The sequence below is a fragment of the Diospyros lotus genome, chromosome 4 (genome assembly GCF_014633365.1).
Source record: "Diospyros lotus cultivar Yz01 chromosome 4, ASM1463336v1, whole genome shotgun sequence".
Taxonomy (NCBI): Eukaryota; Viridiplantae; Streptophyta; class Magnoliopsida; order Ericales; family Ebenaceae; genus Diospyros; species Diospyros lotus.
In genome coordinates, this window is record NC_068341.1 from 9552783 (window position 1) to 9567526 (window position 14744).

General features: G+C 35.5%; 1 protein-coding gene across 1 annotated transcript; it reads left to right on the plus strand.

The window, feature by feature from the left end:
• The first annotated feature begins 11730 nt into the window (after positions 1 to 11730).
• LOC127800701 (pentatricopeptide repeat-containing protein At1g20230) lies at positions 11731 to 14537 on the plus strand. The gene has a single exon (XM_052335465.1). The coding sequence runs from the start codon at positions 11802 to 11804 to the stop codon at positions 14073 to 14075; it is 2274 nt and encodes a 757-aa protein (XP_052191425.1). The 5' UTR covers positions 11731 to 11801; the 3' UTR covers positions 14076 to 14537.
• The last annotated feature ends 207 nt before the right edge of the window (positions 14538 to 14744 follow it).

The window sequence follows — 14744 nt, forward strand, 5'->3', positions numbered from 1 at the left end:
GTAGTTGTGATTGTGGCTCACATCTTCCTCTGGTTTTACGTCCAGAAACGGCTTAAACACTTTCTATGAAGCGGGGATAAGCTTCCCATCCAATTTTCTTATAGATTGGCAAACAGGGTCGTTTTTAGTCAGATTCCCAAGACTATAGCGTTGGTGGTCACTTCTGAACTGGGTCCATAAAGCAAGAAGTTCTCTTTGCACTATTCCACATGGATGCGTCTCAAGAGTCAATCGGATATCATCCAGAGACTCCTTACTCAGTCCATCCTTTATGAAACTAATTTTATCTTCTCGATTTATGGACGTAAACCCCACAGATTTGCATCGTGTGTTACAGGTCCATCGAGCACATTTGTAACAACCATTCACTCTTTTCGCTCTTCTTTTCTTCGCAAAACTACTCTTCCCTAAGCCTGGAAAATGCTTAAAACTAGGTGAAGTTTCACCAGCTAATCGAACTTTTGCTTCGATCAGCCAACGAATATCTTCAGGGATGTTATTAAGCATCAACAACCTAAGTCTTTCACACCTAGCAACATAAATTTTTTTCAAATCATTCTGCGGGAGAGATGGATAGTACTTGTGAATTTTTGAGAGATAAAGATCCATTTTTTTTATTTTTTAAAAAAATTATACTAAGAAGAAAGTAAAGAACTATAAACTTTACAAAAGGGATGAGAGTACCTGATCGGAGAATAACACAAAGGAGAGAAGATTGAGCTCAAGAGGGGTGACTTGCCTCATACAGATATGGAGTCTCTTATAGAGCAATGGGCATCACTATTCTACACTCGACTCGAGGCATGCCATAATTGCACCGTCAGACTTGACGTCGTTTAGCGTCTTATTTTTCAACATTTGGCAGTGTGCCTTTTTTTTTTTCAACGCTCGGCGCCTCTGTTTTCAACATTTGGCAGTGTGCCTTCTTTCTTTATAGGGCAGTGTGATTGCACTGCCCAAGAAAAGATGGCTACCACCAGCGTCAATTCTGTCTCTCTCAATTCAATTTTTTTTTTAATTAATTTTGTTTTAATTTTTGTTTTTTATTTTTTTTTAGGTAAAATTTTATAGACACCTTACCCCCCAACTTAAATTGCGTATTGTCCTCAACTGGCAATAAAATGATAGAAGATAGGCATACCTGGCGGTCTTCAATACATAAACTCGTATCGAGAAATTTTATTTAGACTGCACATAGAGAAACACTAGTTAAGTAATACAGAAAAGGAACAACTTATATGTATATATAAAATTATTTTATTATATTTTTATTTATTTTTTTTTTAGATTTTTTTTTTCTTTTCTTCCAATTAAGGATCAAATGAGTGATTGCCCACCTAATCGTATAATATCTCCCATTCACTACACCACTTTTAAAGTTATTTTCAAAATTATATAAATTGATTTTTCTAATGAATGCACATATATATTTTAAAAATATATCGTCCGGAGGTGTTGGTTTTATTATATCCGCGTATGGCACATTAATTTGCACAAACATCTCACACGTGTTTGGTTTAATTTGATCCTCAATAATATCGACTAACCTAAAAGATAGAAATTGAGGGGTAAATGTGGATAAACTTATTATTTTTTCACATTTTGGCTCTCGAATTTTATCCTCTTCTTCCTCCCAAGTTTCTTCTTTTCTTACATCATTTTGGTCTCTTTTTTTTTTCAAGGCTTCATTGACATCTACCTCACTGTGATCAACCACTCTCTCTTCTTGCACCAAAGGGTGTACTGTTCTAGGGGCATCAAGTTTCTCAATTATTTCTCCATTTCTTAAGACAATCACTCCTATGTCCTGCTCCTGACTTTCACTTTTGATGATGGGTTTTATTAATGGGATTTGGAGTGAGTTGGGATGGACAGGCTCTGACATGCTCAAAGTCTGTGTTAGCTGTGTCAATTGGTTCCTAATGTCCTCTGTAACTCTAATGGTATGTTCTTGACATTTGGACATTTGTGTAAAAATTTCCATTTGGCCTTGCATAAATAGATTGAAGGTATCTTCTAATGAACTCCCATGAGGGGGTTGATATGCATCGAATATAGACCCTTCATTCGTTTGAAATGATTGAGGCTGGGAAAGGAAGTGCTCATGTGGTTGGGCTACAAAATCATTTTCCCATGAGAAATTTGGATGAAAGTGTGAATTAAGGTGATATGCATCAAAGTCCGAATGGTAGTTTTCCTCATGGTTCTGGTAATACATTCTCTCATAGTTGTGTGTGTGTGTGTAATTGGATTGACCATACAATACCTCCTTAAAAGCAGGTATTATAGGGCAGTCATCCGTTAAATGAGCTGAAGTCTCACACACAGCACACCAAACCTCAATTTCATGGTAAGTAGGTAACAAATGGGTAGTGTCTGGTTGCAAATCAAAAGTGGTTTGCCTAAGAGGGTATAGATAATCCTTAAGAGGTCTAGACAAATCAGATTCAAAATGATAATTTTCATCATGATAAGTATCTTGTGCAGACAGATTGTAGTAATTTTGAGACATGAGTGTAAAGTTGACAATCCAATTGAAGGTAAAGACTCAAAATGATATGAAAATACTGTTTCAAAATTCTACCTGATCTCAGTCTCATATACAATGCACAAACAAAAATAAAGTAAAAGAGAAATAGAGTTACCGATTTTATCAAGAGATGCTTATTCTTTTATTTTATTTTTATTTTTTTTCTTTTTGTTTTTGCCTTAATCTCCCCGGCAACGGCGCCAAAATTTGACTGCACTCTCACCCTGCAATTAAAACACAATAAAAACAAATCATAATAAAACTTTTATATTTTTTTTTATTTTAGTGAGAGGTTTATACTCGCCAGTGTACGAGTGCAGTTGTAGTCCAAATTTAAATTTATATTTTCTGGATGAATCCAGGTCGTCCACTGAGAGATTTATTTATGGCAAAAGAAAAAGAATGTCACACACACGCACACGCATTTGGACAAATTGACAACAAGATTTTTTATGGTTTTGTTTTTAAACAACATATACTAGAAAATAAAGTAAGGCAAAAATTGAAATAAACATTAAAAGTAAAAATATGAATTTGGATAGTACTTGAGTTAAGACAATTTCAGTACCAACCCGTTGATTCCCAAATTTTAGCATAAAAGATTAGCAACATTAATTTAATTTCAGATATGAGGGTTTGTTATTAAATGCAATTAGAGATGATGATAGTTCTAGGTTAAGCAATCCCCATACATGATATGCGGGATTCTAATTTAAGCAACTACCATAAATCCAATTGCAATTAATACACAAAACAACTAAATTAATCATCCGGGTTTGAGTATGATAGCGTTTCCAGTTCTAGTAACTCTCATACATGGCATGAAAGCTCTAAGTTAGGCTTACGCTCCAATCCAAACCTAGTGATTTTTCAATAATTAATACACACTCATACTGAAATTTAAATTAATGTTACTTATTTAAAACGCAGCTTTCTTTGGGAATCATTGGCGTTGGACACTGTCCTTGCCTTAACCCAAGATTAGATTTAGCTACTCATCTCCATTAAATTAATTGACAGGAATTTAAATGACATAATTTAAATAACAAAATTTAAATGACAGGAATTAAAATAGAAGAAACTAACCGGCCATTTAGGCGGTAGATAATTAAAATACAAGAATTAAAATTGCAAGAATTTAAAGGCATAAACTAATCGTCCATTTAGGCGGTGAACAATTAAATGATAAGAATTAAAATTGCAGAAATTTAAAGGCATAAATTAACCGGCCATTTAGGCGGTGAATAATAAAGTAATAATAAATGACATAAGAATTTAAAAGAAGAAAGGAAGTAAGTAAGATCACAAGAGAGAATACTAAAGAAAAAGGGAAAGAACAAGAACAATTCTCAAAGAGAGAATTATAAGGAAACAACTAAACTTTTATTCAAGAATAATAATCACACTTACAAATGCAATCAAGTGAGCTATTTATAGGCCACAAGATGCAATACAAACCACACAATTTCAATTATTCAATTAGACATAATTATATCTAATGGGCACTCACACACTTAAAGTTAAATGGATTTTAGCTATAATACACACCTAATATTAAATGGATTTTAGCTAAAATACATACCTAATAAAGCACTCATAAAGTTAAATGGATTTTAGCTATAACATCCACCTAATAGTTAAATGGATTTTAGCTAAAAAACACACCTAATAAAGCTCTCACATAAAAAATAAAAATAGATTTCTATAAATTGGTTTTTAATCTTCATTAGGATTAAAAATAATCCTTGGGCCTTCTCAAAATAATATTTTCCATGGGTTGTTCAAATTGGGCCTTAATTCTTCATGGGCTTGAATTCTTCATGGACTTGATTTCTTCATGGGTTTGATTTCTTCATGGATTTGAATTCTTCATGGACTTTAAGTCTTCATGGGCTTGAATTCTTCATGCCTAAAAAAAATAATAATAATAATTTAATGTTATTAATAAATTATATATTATATATATGTATTACACATGGCACATATATATATTAGATTATATTATATATATATATTACATGCATGCATATAATGATGTATATGTATTATATATAATTTTATATATTATTATTATTATTATTAAATTTTACTTTAAAATTTCATTTCATTCATTTTTCAATTTAAACTTGCATATAACTATAAAATATATATTAATATCTAATTTAAACCATTTTTAAGATCAAAAGAAGGGTATAATTATAACAAAATTTTTACAAAATTAACCACTAATCATTGGGAATATGATTCGTTGCCCTCGTTGATATTTGATGAGGTGAACATCTTATGTGATCTATTATTGATGTGACAGGACAATCACTAGATAGAACAGATTGAAAGTTAGGAAAGATGTTTCCTAATGTGTCATTTGATTACATTAATAAGGTATAACACATAGTTACTGAGTTTGTGAGTTTGTCACTCCATAACTCTCGCTCAGTCACGACATTAAGTGATAGGAGGATTATAACACACAGTAATCATCAACTATAATAAGTTCACTTAAAGTGAGACTTCACTGCCACCTATACTATCTTAAACCACTGTTATGAGCTATTTAGGAACTCTTGGAACGTTGTCGAGATTTGAAGAAGTTTTGGTATGTCAAGGGGTTGACCGATATCGAAAAAGGTTTTGGTGTTATCTAATTACTAACGGATAGTGAACCTGAAAAATCACATACCATATAGTGTTGCGTTTGGTATTGACATCATGCACTCGAAATATCTCAGGAATTGATTGGTCAAAAGTTGACCATTGGTCCTCCAATTGCCAATAGTGTATAGTAATAATGCATAGTGCATATTATGAAATCAATTATTGATTATACAGTAAGAGACGACAGATTGTAAATAGTGCACAATGTATAATAAAATTATATAGTAATCTCTTGAATTATTGAGATGGTAGGGCAGTGGACGTGAGAAGTTTTTGAATTGGATGAAGAAGAAAAGTGGGGAGGAAAAGGGAATTGTTTTTAAAAAAAGTAAAGCCCCTGCCTTTGCCTCTGTCTCTTTTTTCCTTTTTATCTCTCTCTCTCTTTCCCTACACTGTTATCTTATTCTTATTTTTTCTGCTTTCTTTGAAAATATAATAAAAATTATACGTGTAATTGTTTCACGTATAATTTTGAGATACATGCACCAGTGGTACATAGATCTTCTGTGTTTAGCACAATAAAAGGTAACTAGAACAGTACCTTATTGCATATTAGATGTGGACAAACTAGGACCACCACAACGTGAAATGGACACGGTCTCAGTACAGAAATTGTTTTTATACCCCAACCTTACATCAAGCAACAGATATGCATTTATTTATGTATTCAATTATTGAATATGCGTGTTATTTAAATACCCAAACTATGTATATGAAGGGAATCACTAGTATAATGGTATAGGCAAAAATAAAATTTTTACCGTGTATCAGATACATGCAACAGAATATAATATACACTCCAGACATAACTTGGGTATTTAAGCAACATACATATTCAACAATTAAATACATAAATAAATCTCATACCTACTGTTCGATGTAAGGTTGGGGTACATAAACTATTTCTGTATTGAGACCGTGTCCACCTCACGTTGTGGTAGTCATAATCTATCCACATCTAATATACAGTAAGGTATCATTTCGGTAACCTTTTTCCATGCTAAACACAAAGGATCTGCGTATCACCAATGCCTGTGTCTCAAAATTATACATGTAATACTTACACATATTTTCTATAATTTTTGAGATGAAGAAGACAGAAAAAGAAATGGAAGAAACTTCGTGAGAAAATCAGAAAAGAGAGAAAGAGTAAAGGCAAGGCCTTTGCCATTTTATAAACCCTTCATCTTTTCCCCTTTTTCTTCCCCAAATTGCATTTCTTTTGAAATCCGCCTTGCCCCCCTCAATTATTCTTTCAATAATTCAAGAGGTTATTATTCAATTTCACTATGAACCATGCACTGTACAATTTCAGCCGCCATATCTTACTGTGCAATTAATAATTGATATTATACTGTGCACTATGTATTATGCATTATGTATTATTACTATACACTATGCACTATACATTATGCACTATATATTTCAACTATGTACTATGCACTATTGGCAGGGGGCCAATGGTCAATTTTTGACCAATCAATTACAGATACATTTTGGGCATACAATGTCAATACCAAACGCAACATTATATGGTGTGTGATTTTCTAGGTTCACTACCTGTTAGCAATCAGATAACACCGAAACCCTTTTCGGTATCGGGTAATCCCTTGACCCATCACTGAAACTTCTTCAAATCCAGACAACGTTCCAAGAGTTCCTAAATAGCACTTAGCAGCAGTTCGGTACAATATAGGTAACAGTAAAGTATCACTTCAAATGAACCTATTACAGTTGACGATTACCATGTGTTATAATCCTTTTATCACCTAACGTCCCGATTGAGCGAGAGTCATGGAGTGACAAACTCACAAACTCAGTAACTATGTGTTAGACCTCATTAATGTGACCAGATGACACCTCAGAAAATATCTTTCCTGGCTTTCAATCTGCCTTGACCAGGGATTGTCATGTCACATCAATAGTAGATCACATAGGACGTTCACCACATCAAATAGCGACAAGGGCGAGGGATCATATTCTCAACACCTGTCTCCATATACCAGCAATACGAAATCATATAGATGAACGTTCTCATCTCCCAATTTGATGGTTCGGCTTATTAGTAAATCCCGCACACCAATACACAAAATAATCGTGCCGGTTCAAGTTTAATAATCAACACATCATCGCAACATGATGACATGACCATTATCTACCATGCTATGTGATCAGTCATCGGTGTCACATTCTGTTGATCATTCCCCAACGACAACCCACAGGTTTACTAGTGACATCTCATGTCATATGATGTATGACACACCATCCTCCCATTGATATCCCCATACCGAATGAGGTAGTAACCCCTGTACTAGTTCATACTCAAGTAATCGAAGTCTCCATCCAAAGAATTTAAGGATTAAAAATAGTTTAAGATGTTCTGTTACCAAAGAATTCTGTCACACAGTTTCAACACTTTAAGAATAAGATTCCTACACAGAAGATCTAAGGACTCATTTATATAATTAATTGAAAAAAAAATATGAATGAATAAAATCTTGTCTTTATTGATTTATATAAAAATATAATTAATACATTAAAATAATTTCTATCGGCCAAAAATTGAACGAGATGTCAATCGTCACATCCAAAGATGCCGAATATGCCACTTGGCCAAAACCACCAAACAGAACATAGGTTTGTATCTACCATTGCCTATTCCATCCTTACCATAGAAAGATATCAGCATGGACTTTGTCTTAGGTCTACCTCATACTCAACGTCAAAAAGGATTCTATCATGGTTGTTGTTGACAGATTTCCAAAAATGGCTCAGTTTATACCTTGCCAAAAGGCTAATGATGCTACGCATATTGTTAATTTGTATTTTCAAAAAAATTGTAAGGCTTCATGGAAACCCAAAGACCATTACCTTTGACAGAGATGTAAAGTTCATGAGTCATTTTTGGAGAACTTTATGAAGGAAGATGGGCACTCGTCTTCAGTTTAGCTTTGCTAGTCATCCCCAAACTAATGGCCAAACTAAAGCTATAAATAAAATCTTGAAAAATCTACTACGATGCTTTATTGGTAAGAACTTTCACCAATGGGATCTTGTACTCGCTTAGGTTGAATTTGTTTATAATAACTTATTTACTCAGGCCACGGGAAGGTGTCTATTTGAAGTAGCCTATAAGACCTGCCCTCTCAATTCATTGGACCTTCCGCCAATGATTTCTTCCAAAAAGTACAGTGTTGAGGTTGACAAAAAGGCTAAAGAAATCAAGAAGCTATATGAGCAAGTCCAAGACAAGATTTAAAGTCACAACAATAAATACAAATGCCAGCATGACAATGGTTAAAAAAAAATCACATTTAAGGAATGAGATTTGGTTTGGATCCACCTTCAAAAGGAAATATTCCATAACCAATCCAATGCAAAGCTCTCCCCAAGAGCGAATGAGCCATTTCAAGTTGAAAAAAAAAAATCAATAACAATGCTTATAAGATCAATTTACCAGGCGATTATGGAGTCTCCACCACCTTCAATATAGTAAGTTTATCACTTTACTTTGAAACTCAAACACAACTGGAGGATGAGTTTTCTCAAATTAGGAGAGAATGATGTAGAATAAGGAGCACAAATGGTCATTCTTACTCACGTTCCATCATCTCTACCACCATTATCATTCTCCGCCATCATTTATAAAAGCTCATTCCTACTCACCTTCCACCATCTCCACCATTATTATCATGTATTATTATATTTTATCAATTGTTTCACTTATATTATTTTATTTCCTTAATTGTAGTATAAATTGAAGATAGTAAATCCATTATAAGCACTCATTCTTGAATTAGTTTGTATCAATAGAAGTGACTTTCTATATCTTAGGATTAGCCATCCTAAATGGTGTTTTAGGCTAGAAATCCTCCATAGTGTGGTTCTCTCAACCTCACCAAAATTAGGGAATTCTACTATCCAATCCAATCAGCTCCTAAGCATTATGTTGGATGATTTGAATTTTGATATTTTATCCATTATTTATTTATCAATGATTGTTTACTATGCAATATATATAATACCAATTAACTTATCAATAACGTTAAATATTATATAAAATATCAAAATTCACTATTCAAATAATATTTTTAAGAAATTATTTTACACAAATAAGATATCACGACATGAGTGCTTACTAGTGCCGATTGGGCGTCACTTGGCAGAAAAGTAATGGTCAAATTCCACGGAGCCCTAGGCACCAAATAGTACTACAATATTTAAAGACATTGATATAACACGCAAAATAGATAATATTTTGATATTTTTTTTTATACAAATGACAACATGTTACTTCTTATTTTTTTATTTTTTAAATAATAAAAATAAAACCAAGAAACTTACTATCGATGTCGAGAATTGGTCGACCGTGATTCATTTACTCACACTGAAGGAATGAACTCAAAGGGGAAAGAGAGATTATACAATGAGGGATCTTGAGTGGTTTTGTAAACGTTCCGGCCGCCGGCACCTACAAGAACTCCGATGATCCAGTAAGTCCAGGAGTAAATAAAGGTTGTGTATCGATAGGTTAGTAGGAAAAACATACTTCGACTCTAGAAAGAGTTTACTGATATAGGAGAAGAAGATGTCCTCTCCGTTTGCGTTGTGCTTTTGTACGTGATAAGACTGAATATTGGCGTCGACGGGGTCCCCAGGTGGCAACATTTTGTTGACGGGACTCTTATTAATGTGAATGGAAACGGGCACGTGAATACTCAGTAGAGGTTGCAATGATATTGTTGTAGGTTGGTATAGGGCCAGGATGGGACCGGCATGGGTCGAGAGAGAAGGGCCGGATTGGGCCCGGACGGTCCAACCAGAATGATGCCTAGCCCACGACTATCCTCTGATTATTCTACAATCCTCTTGCATATGCGAGCTGAATGCATCGTTGGGAGCTTGCTTGGTTTCGTGATCTGCGAGCTGAATGCGTCACTGGGAGCTCGCATGATTCCGCGGCCTGAGCTCGAAATAGGCGACGTGCGACATGGCTCTGACGACCTCAGCCTTGGGCCTATTTGGGTTTCAGGAGATTGGGCTGGTCTACCGAATCAAGTCCAGCCCATTTCATACAATCAGAAAATACATATAACACTTACCAAATGGAGGGTAACAACCAAATCTCTAATTCAATAATTATAAATTCTGGAAAATACAAGGCAATACAAATATATACACAAACATTTCAACCAAAATGATACAAAAATTATGTATTTTTAATTTTATTCACTCAAAATTCATAATAATGTCTCGAAGAATATCACTTTTACATAATTATAATAACATTTGAAATGTCATTTTGATATTGGGACGAGAGTTAATGTGTTAACCAGAGTCAGGATCATATGATTAATTTAATCTAAGTTGGAAAAAATACATGGAATTTGATGATCACTTTGTTGTGTTTGTTGGTTTTGTTTATTATCCAATTTCCATCTCGGGTCCATTCAATGTTTTTTTTTTTTAAATTAATAAGCACACTACACACACTTTATAGTAATGGCAACAACTTAATTAGTATTTTATTAATTAGCACAATTAGAATGCCACACGTTCACTTGAATCTCCAATCATTATCCGCATCAATTAGATTGTGCCCACTATCCAAAAGATTTTCTCTATCACATTACTCGTTCAATGATTTTCTTTTGAGTGTGGTCCAATTTATATTAGGTGATTTTCTCTATAAATCTTTTTGAAAGAAGGTTAATAGTGAAAACGGACGATAGCTTTTTAAGGCTTAAGATATAGTCCAAGCCCATCAATTAACTATCTCAATAAAAGATTTGACCAAGTGATCCCAATGGGTGAGGTCTAATTTTATTGTCGCACCAAATAATCTATAAATAAATCACACAAAACAAAAATATACATGTATTCGTATTTGAATTTGCTAATTACCTAACCTTATAAATCATGAAGATGGAGATATTTATAAGTCATGTAAAGTACATTCAATCTTTTTATAATTTGGATTATTTGTTAAGAAACCCATTGTATGCTTTTAAAAGTTTATGTGATTTAAGTAGATTTTTTTTAGAACTGATTCAATTATTGCTACAAAACTGATCACAATGAGTTTTAAGATCCAATGCCATTGAATTTTAAAACACAACTAGAGAGAACTCATCACAATAAGTTTTAAAACCTAATGTCATTGGATTCTCAAACACAACGAGAGAGAGAGAGAGAGAGACGAACGGGTTATCTGCCGTGATAGAAATAATAAGTTTTTCAACTAAAACTATCGTTTAAAACGTCAAAAACTATGATTACAACTAGTCGTATCACTATTTTTAATTTTTTATTATTATTTAATTTTAATTTAACCTAATTAGTATGTAATGAAATTAATTCAAGTTATTCATTAAATTAATTAAATTTTAAATAAGAAAGTTCGTGATGGTATGGATAAAATGTTTTTTTAAAAAAAAAATAAACCACATAAATCTTTATGACCATTATTAAATTTAATTTTAAGACACTCTTAGGAACGTGAAGTGTGATGCAATTTACACCTAATAAGGGTTTATACTCAATTGTCCACGGAATGAACGTAATGCTGAACCCAATCTCAATGTGGAATCCTCCCGAAAGAAGCTAATTTCAGGCCATGGCAAGCCAAGCTTTGCATCTGATGAACAGTTTCTATGCTCCTTCCATTCTCAGCCGTCTCCTTGCAACCACAGCTTCTCTCTTTCAAGCGCGACAAGCTCACGCTCACATCATCAAGACCGGCCTTTCCACACAAACCCACTTTTCCACTAGGCTCATCTCGCTCTACGCAAATCATCAATGCTTCGCAGATGCAGAGCTCGTTTTGGGTTCGATCCCCGAGCCCGATGTCTTCCCACTCTCCACCCTCATTTACGCCTGTACGAAACTCAATCGTTTCGGGCTCGCTCTTGGTTTCCTGTCGCGGATGTTGTCTCGAGGCGTCTTGCCCGATGCCCAAGTCCTCCCTAGCGTATTCAAGGCGTGCGCCGGACTGTCCGACCTTAGAGCCGGACGACCAATCCATGGCATTGCCACTGTAACTGGGCATACCTCGGATTCGTATGTTCAATCCTCCTTGGTCCATATGTATGTTAAGTGCAATGGATTAGCGGATGCCCGCAAGGTGGTTGAGCTAATGCCGGACTCAGATGTGGTTTCTTGGAGTGCTTTAGTTGCGGGCTATGCTAGACAAGGATGTGTAAGTGAAGCGAAGGAGGTGTTTGATGAGATGGCAAGCTTAGGAATTGAACCTAATTCAGTTTCATGGAATGGGATGATTGCTGGATTCAACCAGAGTGGGCGGCATTCGGATTCAATCTCGACGTTTCAGCAGATGCATTCACAAGGTTTTAAGCCTGATGGGACTAGCATATCCAGTGTTCTTCCTGCGGTGGGAGACTTGGATATTCTAATCGTGGGTATTCAAGTTCATGGTTATGTGATCAAGCAGGGAATTGGATCAGACAAATGTGTTGTCAGTGCACTTATAGATATGTATGGAAAGTGTGCCTGCAGTGCAGAGATGTCACAGGTGTTTGATGAAATGGAGCAATTAGACGTAGGTGCTTGCAATGCACTGGTTGCTGGGCTATCAAGGAATGCCCTTGGCGATACGGCATTGAGGGTATTTAGGGAATTCATGGGAAAAGGGATAGACTTGAATGTGGTCTCTTGGACATCAGTGATTGCTTGTTGCTCTCAGAATGGTAAACCCATGGAGGCTTTAGACCTGTTCAGAGAGATGCAGGTTGCTGGGGTGGAGCCAAACTCTGTCACAATCCCTTCCTTGTTACCAGCTTGTGGCAATATTTCAGCACTAATGCATGGGAAGGCAGCTCATGGTTTCATTATTAGAAGGGAGATCCCTGTTGATGTTTATGTGGGTAGTGCACTGATTGATATGTATGCCAAGTGTGGAAGGATCCAGGCTTCTCGTCTTTGCTTCGATGGGTTGCGCACTCGAAATTTGGTTTGTTGGAATGCAATAATGAGTGGGTACGCAATGCACGGTAAGGCTAAGGAAGCTATGGAGATCTTTCATATGATGCAGAGGAGTGGACAGGAGCCTGACTCCATTAGCTTCACCTGTATATTATCTTCGTGTAGCCAATCTGGCTTAACAGAGGTGGGACAAAACTACTTTAACAGCATGTTTGAAGAGCATGGAATTGAACCAAAAGTTGAGCATTATGCTTGCATGGTGACCCTTCTTGGTCGTGCTGGAAAGACGGTAGAGGCTTGTAATATAATCAAGAAAATGCCGTGCGAACCAGACGCTTGTGTTTGGGGAGCATTACTGAGTGTTAGTAGAATTCACAATAACCTTCATCTGGGTGAGATGGCTGCCAGGAAATTATTTGAGTTGGAACCCGGAAATCCTGGGAACTACATTCTTCTATCCAACATATATGCTTATAAGAGAAAATGGAATGAAGTAGACAAATTGCGGGATGTGATGAAGGAGAAGGGTTTGAGCAAGAACCCAGGTTGCAGTTGGATTGAAGTAAAAAACAAGGTTCACATGTTTTTGGCAGGAGACAGATCCCATCCTCATATGTCCCTAATCAATGAAAAGTTGGTCCAATTTACTATGGAAATGAAGAAATCAAGTTGTTTCCCGAACACCGACTTTCTTCTGCATGATGTGGAAGAAGAAGACAAGGAGCAAATTCTGTGCGGCCACAGTGAGAAGTTGGCAGTAGTGTTTGGGGTTCTGAACACTCGCCCAGGGTCTCCGCTTCAAGTCATAAAGAACCTTAGAATTTGTGGGGATTGCCACACTGTTATAAAGTTCATATCCCACTTGGAGAGGAGGGAGATCTTTGTGAGAGACACAAACCGCTTCCATCACATCAAAGATGGGGCGTGCTCATGCGGGGATTATTGGTGAATGGGTGATTGAACTGCGTGCTGTTACTACTGTCTGCCAAAGCCTAAGCCTGGAAACTGGATTAGCAGTGTCTTTGGCACGAGGCCACCACAGTTGAAGCCATTACCAACCTTTGTGCTGCAGTGTTGTTTACATTACAGAGTTCGTAGATTGGAATATTTGTTCTGAAGCTTTAACGAGGAGGCGGCAGAAATCGCGGCCTGTTGCTAATCCAACAAAATTTGTGGATGGTCTCTGACTGTAAGCTTATGCTTGGATGCGGATGAGGGGGTACAGAAGAAAAGGGACATCATTTTTCTTGTTTGAACGGAGCACGGAGGTTTCATGATAGAAAGAGAAAGATAATGACACCTTCCCCTTCTCTTCCATACACATATGTTGCTGCTTACATCCTAATACTAATTTTAGGGTGTTAGGAGGTGAAAGAAAATATATTTATAAATATGATTATTAATTTTTTTATTTTACTTTTGTTATTTTTTAATTATAATTTATTTTTGCGAGCTTTTTTATTTTTTTTTTCAATTATTAATGCCACATCCTTTTAAATAACTTTTTGTATAAAATTTCTATTTATGTAGCCTTCCTCTAATTTTTTTTATCTAACTTTATTTTATTAAAACGCTATTTCGTTGGATGTTTTACACATTGTTCAATGCTTACATAACA